General features: G+C 56.4%; 1 protein-coding gene across 2 annotated transcripts; it reads right to left on the minus strand.

Moving 5' to 3' along the window:
• Positions 1-1,038: 1,038 nt before the first annotated feature.
• Positions 1,039-14,116, minus strand: IFT27 (intraflagellar transport 27). 2 transcript variants are annotated; one of them, XM_040985481.1, is made up of 7 exons: positions 13,668-14,116; positions 9,978-10,054; positions 9,541-9,600; positions 8,298-8,357; positions 6,620-6,737; positions 5,682-5,791; positions 1,039-1,906 (listed from the first exon to the last, which is right to left on the minus strand). In XM_040985481.1, exons 1-7 carry the CDS (start codon positions 13,699-13,701, stop codon positions 1,808-1,810), a joined length of 558 nt encoding a protein of 185 aa, XP_040841415.1. In that variant the 5' UTR covers positions 13,702-14,116; the 3' UTR covers positions 1,039-1,807. The 2 variants fall into 2 exon arrangements, with proteins under 2 accessions (XP_040841415.1, XP_040841406.1); XM_040985472.1 differs by having other exon boundaries at positions 9,978-10,057; positions 13,668-14,115.
• Positions 14,117-14,781: the final 665 nt, after the last annotated feature.

Below are 14,781 nucleotides of genomic sequence, written 5' to 3' on the forward strand. Positions count from 1 at the left end.
GAGAGGATTTAGCCATTGTACCATCATGTTGGGACCCCAGACAATTTTTTTTCTTGACCTGGAGTCGTGTTCATGAGATATGGTGAAGTGAAAAGACAGAAGGTACAAATGGGATATGGGGAGGGGATTAAAAATATCTATACATTTTTCCATTTACATTGGAATAAGGAAGGAAATACATGCATCAAATACATACACCATGTCTGGGTGTTCAGATTTGATTAGTTTCCATCTTTTTTATGCTGATTTATTTGAAAGGCAGAGGGGAAGAGAGCATGAGGCTCCACCTGCTGTTCACTCTGAAAATGGCTGTAACAGCCTGTGGTGGGCCAGGCCAAAGCCAGGAGCCTGCAGTTCCATCTCGGTCTCCCACATGGGGGCAGGAGCCCAAGCACTTGGGCTGTCTTGCACTGCTTTTGCGGGCGCATCAACAGGGACATGGATAGGAAGCGGAGCAGCTGGTACTCATATGAGATGCCTGCCTTGCAGACAGTAACTTAATCTGCCATGCCACAATGCTGGTTGCTGATATTACATATCTTAACCCCCACGTGGAAGCTGGTAAGTTTGGTGGTGTGACTGCCACTTGATAAATGGAGAAGCTGAAAGTCAGAGGGGGTGAGCGCCTTGCCTAAAGACAGAACTTTTGCTCTGGCATCCTTGTTGACTGTGGATGGTCACGTGGCTGTCCCTTACCCCCTTACTGTCCTCACTGTCGGGGTTTGTCATTCACAGGACAGCCCTGACTCAGTGGCCCCTGAACCACTGTATGTCCTCATGGTGCCAAATCCCATCACGCTGTCCAATCCCTCTTCCCTGCCAGGATTTCCTAGCAGGGTACCCCCTCGGTCCAAGCATGCTTTGTCACAAAAAAACCTCCAAGGGGCCAAGGTCAAGATTGCTCAGCTCTCTGGTCTGAGGCAGGGCAGGTGAGGGATGAGGGAGGTGAGAAATACGGTCTTCCTTCCTCTCTTTGGGGCCCATGGGACAGGAGGTCTGGGACTGAGCTACATGCTCCCCTTGCCAGCCTGTTCCATTGGCAGCAGCATCCTGCACAGGGGCCCAGGGGCTGCAGGAAGTCCTGAGCCCTGGTGGGGGGTGGGGATGGTGGCGAGAGGGCCTTGGGTATCAGATGTAAAAGGCAGGCAGGCAGCTTTGCAGGGCTTTAATTGGGACAGAGAAATGATGACATTGTTTTAGGAAGACCAATCTGGTAGTGGAGACTGCATGGCAAAGAGTCCAGCTCAGTGCAAACAAGGCAGGTTGTGCTGGGTTCCTGACAGCCAAAAGGAGAGGTTGGATCCTTCCCCAGCAGCCACCAGGCCTGAGCAGCAGAGGGCACTGTGTAGTCGGGGACAGCAGCCACCTCCAGGGACCTCTAGGAAGGCAGAAGGCAACAAAACCCTGTCCAGAAGTTAAGGACCGGCCCTGGCTGCAGCTCAGGCACTCCAAGTCCAGCCTCGCACTGCGGCAGATCTTAAGGGTTTGGCATTCCCCGCAGAAGCGCCTTTGGGGAGCCCTCGTGCACCTAGCCCACCACAGAGCCAGCCACCACACAGGGAAGCCACCTGGTTCCAAGTGGGGCTCTTGGGATTGCTGCATAACAGGCAGCGTCACAGCAGCCCAAGGGCAACACAGAACCGGCCCAGCCAAGGAGAGGAGCCGCTGCTTCCTGTGGGTTGTGCTTGCTTTTATTGACAGCTGTCAGGATGCTCTGTGAATGCAGGAGGGGATTCCGGCTTCTTGCACCTTCTGAGGAGCCAGAGCCCCCTTGGCGGGGTTCAGGACGGCACTACACCGCAGGGTCTCACACCAGCGTCCGGAAAACTTCCACCTTCTCCCGGTACAGGCGGTGGAACTGCTGGGCCAGGCAGTGGAAAGGGGCATCATAGTTCTCCATCTCCTTCTGCATGATGATGAGAAAAGTATAATTGCTTTAAGCATCATTGGGGAAGCAGCAGGTGAGGCTCAAGCGTTTGGGTCTGTCACCTGTAAGGGCAACCTGAATGGAGCCTCTGGGTTCTGCTTTCAGTCTGATCTAGACCCGGTACAGAGGGTGGAAGAGTTCTCTGCTTCTCAAAGGAATCAACCCATCGTTTTACAGGATTTGTTTATTTATTTGAGAGGCAGAATGACAGAGAGCTTCCATCTGCTGGTTCACATCACCCCTGCCCTCCAAAGAGCTACAGTTGCCAGGATGAGCCAGGTACAAACTAGAAACCAGGAACTCCAACTGGGTCTCCCGCATGGGTGGCGGGGGGTCAAGCACTTAAGCCACCATCTGCTGCCTTTCTGGGTGCGTTGGCAGGGGGCCGAGCCAGAAGTGGAACAGCCAGGACATGAATTGGCACTCTTATAAGGAAGCAGTGGCTTAATTTGCATTGCCACAACATTAGCCTCCATAGAAGAACCTGGGGAGTGGGGAAGGCAAATGCAGGTGTCAGGAGTATGACCTAGTGGTTGCACCCCTAGTTGACACCTGTAACCCTGACATTACCGGGGTGAAGGAGCAGGTGTTTCCTCAGTCTCTCTACCTTTCAAATAAAATGAAAAAACAAAAAACAAAAAATCAGAAAGCACACACTCCCTGGGCCAGCTTGAGAGAGGCTCTACTGGGGCCTGGAGGGGGACTCCTGTCCTGACCACTGGAGAGGGGCAGCACCAGCCTGACTATGGCAGAACACCCCCACCCCCAGGTGGTGCAGCCCACCTGCCCCTCCCCTTTCTCTCCAGGCCGCCAGAGAAGGCGTGCTTTCAAATCCAGCTTGAAAAAATTTGTCCCCTAGGGCTGGATGGCTTATCCAAACAAGTTATGAGCTTTCTGTGACTGCGAGGGATGTAAGGACTTCCTCTTGTCTGAGAGAGACCAGAAGTGAATGAACTTGCCCCACCTGTGCATGTGCAGGGCAAGGCCTGCACCCAGACACCTCAGCCACTGCAGGCAATGTTTGTGGGAGGACACCAGGCTCCCGGCGCAAAATACAGTCCCCTGGACTTGCCAGCTAGGGAATCCCAAGACTTGGGAAATGGCCGGCCAGGAAAAGCACACGGGCTGGGCTCATGACTGCCATGGACCCACAGACTTGGGTTCTGCAGTGGGATGTCACTGGGGGCCACACAGCCGCTAGGGCCTAGGCGGCACTGACGTCAGGTGGTGGGAGGGCTGCTCCATGGGAAGGGTAGCCATTACCAACTGGGAAACAAACAAGGCTTCCGCAGCATGCATGCCTGGATTTCCAATTGGATTCAGAGGCTCCCCAAAGACTCAACAAAATCGGAAGTTCAAGGGCTGATACTGCAGTGTCGCAAGTTAAATCTCCATGTGTAGCAGCACCATCCCAGATGGGTACTGGTTGGAGTCCTGGCTGGTCCACTTCCAATCCAGCTCCCTGCTGCTACGCCTGGGAAAGCAGCAGAGGATGGCTCAATCGCCTGGGCCCCTGCACGCATGTGGGAGACTTGGAAGAAGCTCCTGGCTTTGGATCAGCCTAGCTCCATGGCAGCCATTTGGGGAGTGAAACAGCAGGTGGAAGATCGCTGTTTCCCTTTCAAACAGTGTTTTCTTTTTTTTTTAAAGTAAGGAATGCAATGCCTGGGAGCTTCAACAGACGCCCCAGAGTGTGCCTGGAAGATGGAAACAGCTCTTCCTGCAGTGTTCATGAGGTTGTCAACGGCAGGAGCTTTGGGATGCCGAGCATCGTCCGCCGGCCCCAGGTCCGAGGTCCCTGGCTGGACAGGCTTCGGTCGGCTCCTGCTTCTGTGTCTACTTGTGCAACTAGGGACTAGCGATGCTTTCCTCAGTCACTTTGTGATCTGACCCCGCAGTGGCTGCCCGGCATCCACTTGGCCCTCAACCAGTGCCAGTCTCCTCCCAGCTGCCTGGGAGGGCAGTCGCTTCCCAATCTTGTCCAACTCCCCAAGGTGGTGAGCAATGTTGTTGTAAATGTGTGTTTAAAGAAATGCGTGTTTTTTTTTTCTTTTTGTGCAGGGGGGTGGAGGTATTGTCTTGATCTGAGCATTTCAAGAGATCGAGGGGGTGTTGGGAAGGGAAAAGACTCGCCAGGGTGCTGAGGCCACAGCTGCTGGAGGGAGGGAGGAGAGGGGGGTGCCAGGCATAATGCCAGACCTTGGCTGCGGCTCAGACGGCACTGGGTTCTGTTTCGTTTTTAATCACAGTTTTCTTCAGCCAGCTGCCAGGGGTGCTGCTGTTAGACCAACCCAGCGGGTGGGGGTGGGGCAAGTCAGCCAGCTCGGTGAACGCAGGGACTGCATGCAAACCTCCTCCAGCACCGCTTCCCCCCAACTACTCTGACCACTGGGCGCCTTCGCCACGCAGCCTGCCAGTTTGGGGCAGTTCCTATGCTAGGCTGGGTTTTAAACAGCTGAGTTCTGTCCAGAGTTCCAGGAAACCCTGGCCCCGAGCCAGGGGTGGGGAGTCAGGGAACAAGTTCACAAACGGGTGGGGACACGGAGACCTCCTCAGGGTCTTTGGCTCTGAGGGGTGCTACGGAAAAGAACCCTTCTCTGTGGGAAAAGCTCTTGAATTTAAACTTGGTTCATTCAGCATCTGTGATAATTGGACCACTGGCCAGGGGGACATTTATCTCTGTGGCAGCCATGAATGCAAGGATTCAGTAAATACTGGTATGAATGAGATCACTAGGGGGAACATTCAGGCTTCCTAAAATGCTCCCATGCAGCAGGGTCTCTGCCCAGTGTTCAGTGTCACTGTCGTCTGTCTTGGTCTCACATTTACTATCAAGGAGGGCTCTGTTTTATCACCCTCACTTTGCAGGGCACAGGGCTGAGGAGGGAGAGGCTGAGGGCCACACCCCGGGTCCCCCAGTGGGCTCTCTACCAGCCACAGGAGGACAGTGCATGATCATGGCATCTGCATAGGTGTGGATGCTGGGCATCTGTGCCAACAGCTATGGTACAGTTTGAGCAGAAGATGACCTCTGGGATATGGGGGACCAAAGAGGCAGGTGTGACAGCCCTGAATCCCCTGGTTCTGCTGAGATGGTCATTTCTAGGCTGTACCTGCGGAGCCGACTTGGTGCAGAGTGTGGTCACCTGGCTGCACCTGGCCCTGGGGAGGCCGGGACTGCCATGCTCACACACACACAGGTTGGGGGGTGCCCTGATCTACTGTGTTCAAGGTGCCACTCCAGGTGGGGGGAGGGGAGACATGTGGTAGCCTGGAGTCCCCCTGAGGGCTACAGCCAAGCAGGGATGAGAAGTCGGAGACCCTAGCCCTGCCTCTGCCTGTCACTGTCACCCTGCCCCCATGCAGGTGTTTTAGTTCTTCAACACTGGGGCCTGTGGGACTGACTCCTGGTTCATGGCATTTGACTGTGAGGACCGACCAGACCCAGGCTCCACGACACCACCACAACTCACACAGGATCCCGTGCAAGCCACGGGGGGCGGGGGGGTGCTCCTGGAACATGAGAGGCTCATGATTGAGGAATGGTTCCTCCCAGGGCTGCCTGGCTCATGTGCCTGCTGCAATGCATGAGCAACCCTGGCTATATGGAGCCAAGATCTGAGCTAAGGATGCCAACGGCAGTCCTGGATTAGTGTCTGCGGCTGTGGTGGCAGAAGCACTGGGTGCCCATGAGGTTACAAGGAGGCTGGCTCCAGCCTCCGTGACAGCATGAGCAAGCAAGCGGCATACTTACCACTGACGTTTCCAAACATTCTAGGCCTTGGCTCAGCGCCCACTCTTGGGCCTGGGCCGAATCCACTGCTCGTCTGCTGGCCAGGTCCGTCTTATTCCCCACCAAAACACCTGCTCCAAGAAACATCCAGAACATAAGGCTTTTAGCTGGGGCAGACTGGAGGGGACAGTGACAGCTGGTAAAGTCAGAGTAGTGTCGCAAATTTCTGAGGAATGAGAAACATCTTATGAGAGGCTCCCTGGCTTGAGGGGCGGGGATCTCTCGTGCTGTCCCCCAGGTGGGGGACGGTCACAGACAGTGTAGATGGGTTTTGTTTCAACATGGTCTTTTTTTTTCTTTAAATCTCTGGCTGTCACTTGCACCTGTGTCCCCTGCCTCCATAAGGTGGCTAAGTGTGCGTGAGCGTTAGTGACAATTTCTGGCTCGTGGAATAAACTGTAACATGGTCATTAATGCTAATCTGAGCCCCAGGCCTCGAGACAGGGACCTGCAGGTGACGGAGCTCAGTTCCAGGCTCGCATTGGCCACAGTTAATTTCTGAGTCTGTCCCTGGAAGATGCGCTCCCTGGTTTCTGACAAGGAGAATTTGTTGATTTCACACAGGGATGAGGAAAAGCACAATGGATTGAAAGCTTCCAAAGGTGACAAATGTGACTGCTGAGCATACCCCACATGCTGGGGGTGATGGGGAGGTCCTCCCTGGCTGGCCTTCTTCCTTGAGTCCCCCAGTGACCCCACTGGGTGGGCGTCACCCCATTTTGCAGGTATGGGGATGTGTGGCATCCTACAGGGATGTCGGGTGACTGCTAAGGGCTAAGCCCCTGTACCAGCAAGGCCATCAGAGGCCATAGCCCAAATGCCCAGGTTGGCACCTGCAGACACCCTGGCAGTGTGCCCCCGTGCCCTGCAGCTGAGGGACAGTGGCTGCTGGGTCCTACCTGGAAGGGAGCCGCCCGGAGCCTGCGCACGTGCCTTCTCCAGCCACCGGCTGCAGCTGTGGAAGGACTGCTCGTTGGTTACGTCATAGACCAGGCAGAGAACGTTGGGGCTCTCCCACTGTGGGAGACAATGTTGGGGGGCACTGATTAGTCACACACAGGGGACACTGAGGCTGGGGAGAGAACCGGGCCCTCCCAGGGAAGGGGTGTGGGGTGGGAGGGCCCCCAGAGAGCTCTAAAGGGGATGCAAGTGGGAAACAGCTACAGGCCTGGGCTGTGTGCCCCCATGCCTCCTGTACAACATGTCTCCTTTGCAGGGGCTGGCACTGCACAGTCCCCGTGTGGAGCCAAGGCGCCTGAGCTCCTAGGTGAGCGCCTGGCTGCCACAGCTACCGCATGCACCTGCCGCTTGGGAGAGCTATTCCTCTCCTGCTCTGTAAGTTTGTTTATCCTTTTTCTCTCCTTGCTGGGAGCCTAGGAGCTGGCTTTTCAAAATCACAGAGGATACTCTATGCTCCTCTTGCAGTGTTGGCATCAGCCCTACTCTATGCCACGCCAGTACACTCTATGCCATCCCTAGCGGCCAGGCCTGCGCTCGCAGGGGGCTGATGGCTTCAAGCGTCCTGCCACATGCTGGTGTCCCCTGCACAAGTACAGCCTGGTTTACTGTAGTTTACTGTGCATTGAGACCCAACCACACTGCAAGGCATGAGGGAGGACGCTTTTCTGTTTCTCCAGTGGTCTTGTCAAGGCTAGCCCACAACAGTCTGGAGATACTGCCCCCTTCCCATCGGCCCCAACCTCAGGGCCATGTCAGCTTCTGTGAGCCCTTCAGGCCTCCACACCACAGGATTTGGCGAACTCTTCCCCAGAACAAACTGACTTCCCCCTACATGCATGCAGGGGGTACCTCAGCGAGCTTACAACTCAGGAGTCCTTCAATTCTGGGCCAGGCCCAGCAGAGCCCGCATGGGACTGGGGTCAAGCAGCAGGCAGAGTAGGAGGGTCCAGAGTTGGGGTCAGCAGGAGTGGGGAAGTGGGTGGGAGGGTAACATGTGATCCTAACTCGCTCACACACTCCTTGCCTTCCACAGGGCTGGGTGGCAGCCAGTGCCACACCATGCACCTGATAGTTTGGTTTAGGAGACCTCAATGAGTCGGAAAATCAAGCATCACCACCACCATCAACAGACGCCTCCTCTCGGGCAACAAAAAGCAGCAGTAAAGTTCCCATGAAAACGCCACCCTCTTGGAGAGGCAGGGCAGGGCTCTGCAGCGCTCCAGTTGGCTCATCAGCTCACTGACCCAGATCTGCAAAGCAGCCACATGGCAAGGTGCACTGAGCTGCAGGCGGGTGTGACGAGCTGGGGTAGCAGCAGGGGCCTCGCCTGGAGCAGCCCCAGGGGAGCTCACCCCCACTCAACCTGGGAAGCCCTGGTGCCAGCTCCTCACCGCCCTCCGCCAAGGTTGAAGCCTCATCTCAGAGCCCCCTAGGCAGGTCCCAAGAGAGGACACAGTGGTATCTGCCCAGGAGGCTGGAAGGATGGAGCACATGGCTTGCAGTGTGGGGTCCCGGTTTGAGAGCGCCCCCTTCAGGAATTTCGCCCCAGTGGCGTCAGTATACAAGCAGTGGGAGGTGGAGGAAGTGGCGGTCAGGAGTGAGGGCTGGGCTACTTGCCAGCTTGTCCAGCATGTCAGAAAACAGCTCCTTGCCGGCAGAGTCGAAAATGAAGAGTTCCTGGAACAAGAAAGATACATGTTGGTGCTTGACAGTATCCGCAATGTGCAGTGGCCCTGGAGCAGGTCAGGGGCGATCCGCTGGTCTTGGTAGAGAAACAATACAAACCACAGGCTCAAGTGCCTCCAGGCGCTAGGAAGGTAAAGGGCGGAGGAACGAGCCCGCCATCCCCCAAGTGCGACTTGGGCCTCCTCCTCCGGCCTCATCCTTGGGTACAGAATCACCAGCGACCAGCTGAGCATCCATAGGCCGGCAGAGAAGGTTAAGCACACTGCCCAAAAGGTCACGAGCACTTTGTCCATCAAATCGAGTTTCAAATCCTAGAACAATGCTGGACCTAAAGGAGGTCACGAAGGTGGCCTGGGGAAGTTGCACAAAGTGGGCCAGGCTGTGATGCTTCTGGGCTGGCCACAGTGTGATGTGGATGGAGAACTAGGTGACCTTTCCTGACCAGTTCTCCACTTCGCCCAGCCTGGGACAGGACGGCCCTCACCAGTTACCGCTGCTCTGGAAGCCCTGCTTCCCCTAAGCCCTCCCTCTGGGACAAAAGTCACCCACAGGCTCTGACCCCAGCACGGGAACCTGAACAACCATCCTAGCTTCTCTCACCACATCAGGTCTTCTTGGGACTTCTTTTTTGATCATGAATTTTTAAAATTAAATATATAATATGTAATATATAATTATATATATATACATCATTTTTTTTACTTCTTTGAAAGATAGAATCAGAGAGACATGAGACAGACATTTTCCATCTCCGAGTTCACTCCACAAATGCCGCCCACAAGGGCAGGGCCAGGCCAAAGCCAGGAACCCAGAACTCGATCCACAACTCCCACATGTGAAGCAGGGGACTCGGCTGTTTGGGACCATCACCTGCTGCCTCCCAGAGCTTGCACTAGCAGGAAGCTGGATTGGAAACTATGCCATGGCCGAACCCAGGCACTCTGCCATGGGATGTGGGGCAAGAGGCATCTTATCCTGTACCAAATGCCAGTACCACCATGGACCTCTTTAAGATCTGGTCAAAGAGATCTGCATCATGGCACAGTTAAAATTCCATCTGCAATACTGGGACAAGGCTAGGACAAGTCCTTCCACTGCAGCCTTCCCAGGGAAAGGAGCCCCCAGGCCCTCCTGGAGCAGCCCTGAGCTCCCTGAGGTCAAGGTTGCCACTTACCACACTGTCGCCTGTGTCAGGAACTGGCACCGTCTTCACCACCAAGTCCACCCCCGTTGTCTGCCAAGAACACCGGGAGGGCATGAGCAATGGGAGGGCACCCCGAAAGGTGTATGTGTGTGACAGGGAGAATGGTGGGCAGCCCATTTTCTGGGGCGAGGGGCTCCTCTCCAGCCCAGGAGTTTGTATTCAAGACCTACTTTGGGTATAGTGCAGAAGCTCCTGGTGAGGAAGCTGGGTACCTGATACCCACCTAGTGCACCTGGCAGCCTGTTTGGCAGGGCCCCTCACCCCACCCCACCCCACCCTGTGGTCAGGGAAAAACCACCTGCAGAGGCCCTGTGAGCAATTCCATGTGGGGCTTCTTGGGACGTTCTGTGGTGGCTCCCAATTCACTCTCGCCCCACTCCCAACCTTGGCTCTTCCCGCAGCCTCACCAGAGTGTAGTTCTTCTGGAAGTGGGCCCCATCGCTGCGGAAGATCTGGGCTAGGGCTGTCTTGCCCACAGTTGAGTCTCCTGGGAAGTCAGGGCAGAGGGTGACTGAGTCCTCATCAGACTTGAGACCCGCCCTCCCCAGGCCACGAGTCAGGCCTTTACGGACATCACCCTGGGTCTCACTTGGGCCCTGGAGCTGATGGTGCGGGCAGGACAATGGCTTGTTTTCAAAATCTGTGATGGGTGGCCAGCACTTGGTGCAGTGCCTAAGCGACTGCCCATCTCTTGGCCGGTCCTCTAGGCCCGTCCCTTCTGCTTCTGATCCAGCTTTCTGCCGATGTACACCCCAGCGGGCAGCAGGTGATGGCTGACTCATGAAGGAGACTGCGTTCCAGGCTCCTGGCCATGGCCATCCCCTCACTGTTGCGCTCTGCCTTCCAGCCACTTGTTCCCACTTGTATAATGTTCTCCCTGGAAGCCAAGCACCTGAAGGCTCATGGCATTTTGCTTTAATTCCCAAGGTGTTAGAGTCTTGCTTTGTCTCTGTCTCTGCAGGCAAGGGAAGCAGCAGGTCCCAGTTACACCCTCCCAGCCCTACCTCCCCACATAGTGGGTCTCTGCCATCCCTAATGGAGGGTCAGAGAAGTGGGGTACTCCCCCAGGCATTGGTAACCACAGGCCCTACTCACAGCAGTGGGGACCATCCTCTGGCATCATGCTCTGGGCAGAGCCAGCTTTCCTGCTGTACGCCTTGCCCGCAACCATCCTCCCGACTGTGTCTGCACCTGCGTCCTGCAGGAACAGGGGTTCCCTGCGTGTGAATGTCTCCGCCCATCTGCTCCAGTTTGTCCCTGACGTCTCTCTCCCGACTGCCAAGCACTGGTACCAGCTCCTGCACAACACCTCTGAGGAGGCACGGAACATGGGCGGGGGATACCACCGAGAAACACGGTGTTGGCAGCTGTGAGGAAGAAGCGGGCTGATCCCAGAGCGGGACCAGAGGGTCACGCCAGGGGGCTGCCCATGACCTGTAACCGCCAAGTCCAATGTCTGTTCTTTTTTTCTTTTTTTTTAAAGAGGAGAGACAGAGAGGAAGATCTTCCATCCGATGATTCACTCCCTAAGTGAGCGCATTGGCCAATGCTATGACGATCCAAAGCCAGGAGACTCTTCCAGGTCTCCCACGTGGGTGCAGGGTCCCAAAGCTTTGGGCTGTCCTCGACTGCTTTCCCGGGCCACAGGCAGGGAGCTGGAAGGGAAGCGGGGCTGCCGGGATTAGAACCGGCGCCCATATGGGATCCCGGGCATGCAAGGCAAGGACCTTAACCACTTGCACCACCGCGCCGGGCCCCCAATGTCTGTTCTTAAGTTCTCCTCCTTGACAGGCCCCTGCAGCCTGAATCCTGCTGGCCCTGAGGCTGGCCAGGCTTTCCTGGGCCTCCCACGTGTGGACACGCCCCTGAGTCTGTGCTCAGCCTTCTGCGGCCCTCACTTCTATGGTGACCTTGACCCTCATGGCCTTCCTCCCCAGCCTGATGTTGCTCAGTTAGCCCCCAGCATGCTACGGGGTCTCTGCCTGCCACTCTCACTTTCTGTGCATGACTCCACTCCACCCTGTGACCTCCCTGTTCCCAAACTCAACTGTCCCCTCCGGTGTCACACTTCCCTCTCTCACATCCTCTGCTGCATCTCAAACTCATGACTCCTAACACCACTGCCAGGCTCTCACCCCACACACGGCTGTCTCCGTCCCTAACCACGCCTCCCGATCCCTGCCATGCCTGATGGGCTCTGCCGAGGGCCGTGCTAGATGCTCATGGCAGTAGGATCCCCATCACCTTCATGGGAGACCTGGATGGCACAGCCTTGGCTAGTGCGGCCATCTGGGGAGTGAACCATATGATGGAAGATCTCTTGGTCTTTCCTCTAAATAAATACTTTTTTAAAAAGGAAGGGTGAAGGAGGAAAAGGGTAAAATTGAGATGCCAGGACAGGCCAGCCTGGGCTTGGAACAAAGCCCTGAGAGTAGATTCCCTGGGTCTGCGTCTGACGGCGGGGCTACTCCCCACTGTGTAATCCGGTGCTGGTGCCCTCACATCTCTGGGTCTCCTGCTCTGCAAATGAGGTGGACAGTCACGTGTCATAGGGCATAACCATGAGGCATCAGCGAGATGAGAATCGAGGGCCCAGCACCACCCTAGAAGTCAGGCTCCGCATCAGGAGGCAGATTTCCAAAGAAATGAGAAAAGCAGCAAGAAGCTCCATGGGCACAAGAACACTCCCAGCTCACCCATAAGGACATGAGTGCTTCCGGCCAGGCTTGGCCCTGAACAAAGGGATCAGTTATACAACACTGCCTCCCCTGGCACCCCAGAGAGCAGACTCCCCCAAGAACACGCCTCTCCAGCCCCAGTGTGAGCTGCCTTCCTGTTGCCAGCAGTTCTCTCTGGGCAAAACCCTTTCATCCTGAAACCAGGAAAAGTCACGGCCAAGATCATCATCTCTTTTGCTTCAGTCTGGCAGGGCGGAATAGAAAAGAATCTCTTTTTTTCTCCCTACAATTTCTTTTCTTTTCTTTTTTTTTTTTAATTGGAAGGCGGATATACAGAGAGGAGAGACAGAGAGGAAGATCTTCCGTCCGATGACTCACTCCCCAAGTGAGCACAATGGCCGATGCTATGCCGATCCAAAGCCAGGAGCCTCTTCCGGGTCTCCCATGTGGGTGCAGGGTCCCAAAGCCTTCTTCTGGGTCTCCCACGTGGGTGCAGGGTCCTAAAGCCTTGGGCCGTCCTCGACTGCTTTCCTGGGCCACAGGCTGGGAGCTGGAAGGGAAGCGGGGCTGCCGGGATAGAACCGGTGCCCATATGGGATCCCGGGCGTGCAAGGCGAGGACCTTAACCACTTGCGCCACTGCGCTGAGTCCTTCTTGCTGCTTCTTTCCGAGATGCCAGTGGGGAGGGAGCCTGGGACCACCGCAGCTTTGGCCCCAGTGCAGAATTAGGAGAGTGGAGGGTGGAGAGCAGGTGCCGTGGCACCAGCATCCCTTATGGGCACCTGTTCGAGTGCTGGCTGCTCCCTGCTTATGCATGGAAAAGCAGCAGAGGATGGTCCAAGTCCTTGAGACCTTGTACCCATGCGGGAGACCTGGAAGAAGCTCCTGGCTTTGGATCAGCTTAGCTGGGGCTGCTGTGGCCACTTGGGGAGTGAACCAGTGGATGGAAGACCTTTCTGTCTCTCCTCTCTGTAACTGTGGTTTTCAAATAAAAATAAATCTTAAAGAAAGATAAAAAAGGATTTTGGAGCTGGGCCTGTTGGGAGGAGGGGAGGGTTGTTATAGTCCAGGCACCTGTTCTTCCGAGCGTGCAGGTTCTGGGAGTCTTTAATGGTCAGTAGTCACGTGACTGGGATTGTTCTGGGTGACCCAGACTCATCCCCCATCTTTGTGTCCTGCAAGTGGGCTGTGCACTCCCTTTGAGCCTTCAGGCTCTGCACGTGGGTGGGTGGTACCTACCTGACCTGGAACTTCCCGCAAAGTGAAGACTTCGCAAAGGCCCCGCGAGCAGGGGAGTCCCAGGCAGCACCCTGGGCTTGTGAAGGCGCCTTCTGACTCCGACCCAGCCAGGTAGTGGGGACCACACCATGGGGTTATCAGCCACGGCGGGAAGTCGCCTTGGGGAGACAGGACACTCACCTGCCAGGATGCATTTGGCGGCCAGCTTCACCATGGTGACAGCCCCCGACCACCACCCCTGAGGGCCTCAGGGCCTCGGAGGGGCAGGCGGCTGCTGGAGTCGCTGGGGCCCTGGGTCGGCCTGGGAAGGAAAGATGGGCGAGCTGCCCTCCGTGAGAGCAGCGGGGATGGGGCGAGATGGGGCTGGGATCTCCTGGACGGATATCTGGAGCGCAGATCTCGGACCCTGGGGCTGGGGTGCGGGGTACAGGAGGGCTCCAGGTGGGGCCCAGCTCAAAGCTTCAGAAATGGCCTAAAAAGTGCGACCGAAGCGACTCAGCCCCTGGGCGTCCAAAGCAACGCGCCCAAAGCGTTGGCCCAGTTACCATCCGCTGCTCCTCGCTGAATCTCGATTGGCTGATAAGAACAGTCCCACCTCCGTCGGCTCTCAGAGACCCAGTGAGAGGAGGGGGCGGGACTGACACGCTCCTTTTGCGAGACAATTTGTAGCTGTATCTGCTCTTCAGTTCCTCCTGTTTGACGAATGGCTCTAAGTTTTGTCAATCATCTTCATCTCCTGCCCTCTCTCCTCCGGAGCTTCCCGGGGTGGAAAAACAACTCCAATCTCAAGTAGTCAGCGATAAAAGAAGCTTTCTGATTGGCTAAAGGCTGGCTCGGCCCATGTTCGAGAGGAATGGGGACTCGCGACACACCCCTGTTCTCCTGGAAGTGGGTTCGCCCTCAAAGGGGGGCCGGGCTCCTTCTGGAGCGGCGCCTGCGCAGTAGAAGCTAGAAGCTCCCTGAGCGCGCAGGGTTTGGGGGTGTCCTGTGCGGCTCCCAGGTTGTGGGGAGCACGGTTCCAGGAGCAACGCTGCATGCAGTCCTGACCCTGTACCCCCAGAAGAAACGTGACTTTTAAAACCCACACGTATTGAAACTCGGCACGTGAACGTGCCCTCGCGCCAACGGGGGAGACCCCGAAACTTTGTGGTGCGCGGGTGCATCCTGGGGCTGCAAGTGACCTCCCTCCTCTAGGTCCGGGTCTGTCCTGCCTGTGGCCTGGGAGCCCCGCAGGGACCCAGGCGGGTGGAGGACGCCTCAGCTCTTTGCCTGGGTGGGTGCCCCCTACCCAGCA

This window comes from Ochotona curzoniae, unplaced genomic scaffold, assembly GCF_017591425.1.
Source record: "Ochotona curzoniae isolate NIBS_2020 unplaced genomic scaffold, NIBS_Ocur_1.0 contig_1014, whole genome shotgun sequence".
In the NCBI taxonomy this organism is placed as follows: domain Eukaryota; kingdom Metazoa; phylum Chordata; class Mammalia; order Lagomorpha; family Ochotonidae; genus Ochotona; species Ochotona curzoniae.

Coding starts and splice junctions, on each gene's coding strand:
- IFT27 (XM_040985472.1), bottom strand. CDS start 13,701: ATGGTGAAGCTGGCCGCCAAATGCATCCTGGCAG. Junction 10,058..13,667: donor CGCCAAATGCATCCTGGCAG/GTGAGTGTCCTG, acceptor CTGACTTCCCAG/GAGACTCAACTGTGGGCAAG. Junction 6,738..8,297: donor CTGACATGCTGGACAAGCTG/GCAAGTAGCCCA, acceptor TGTCTCCCACAG/TGGGAGAGCCCCAACGTTCT.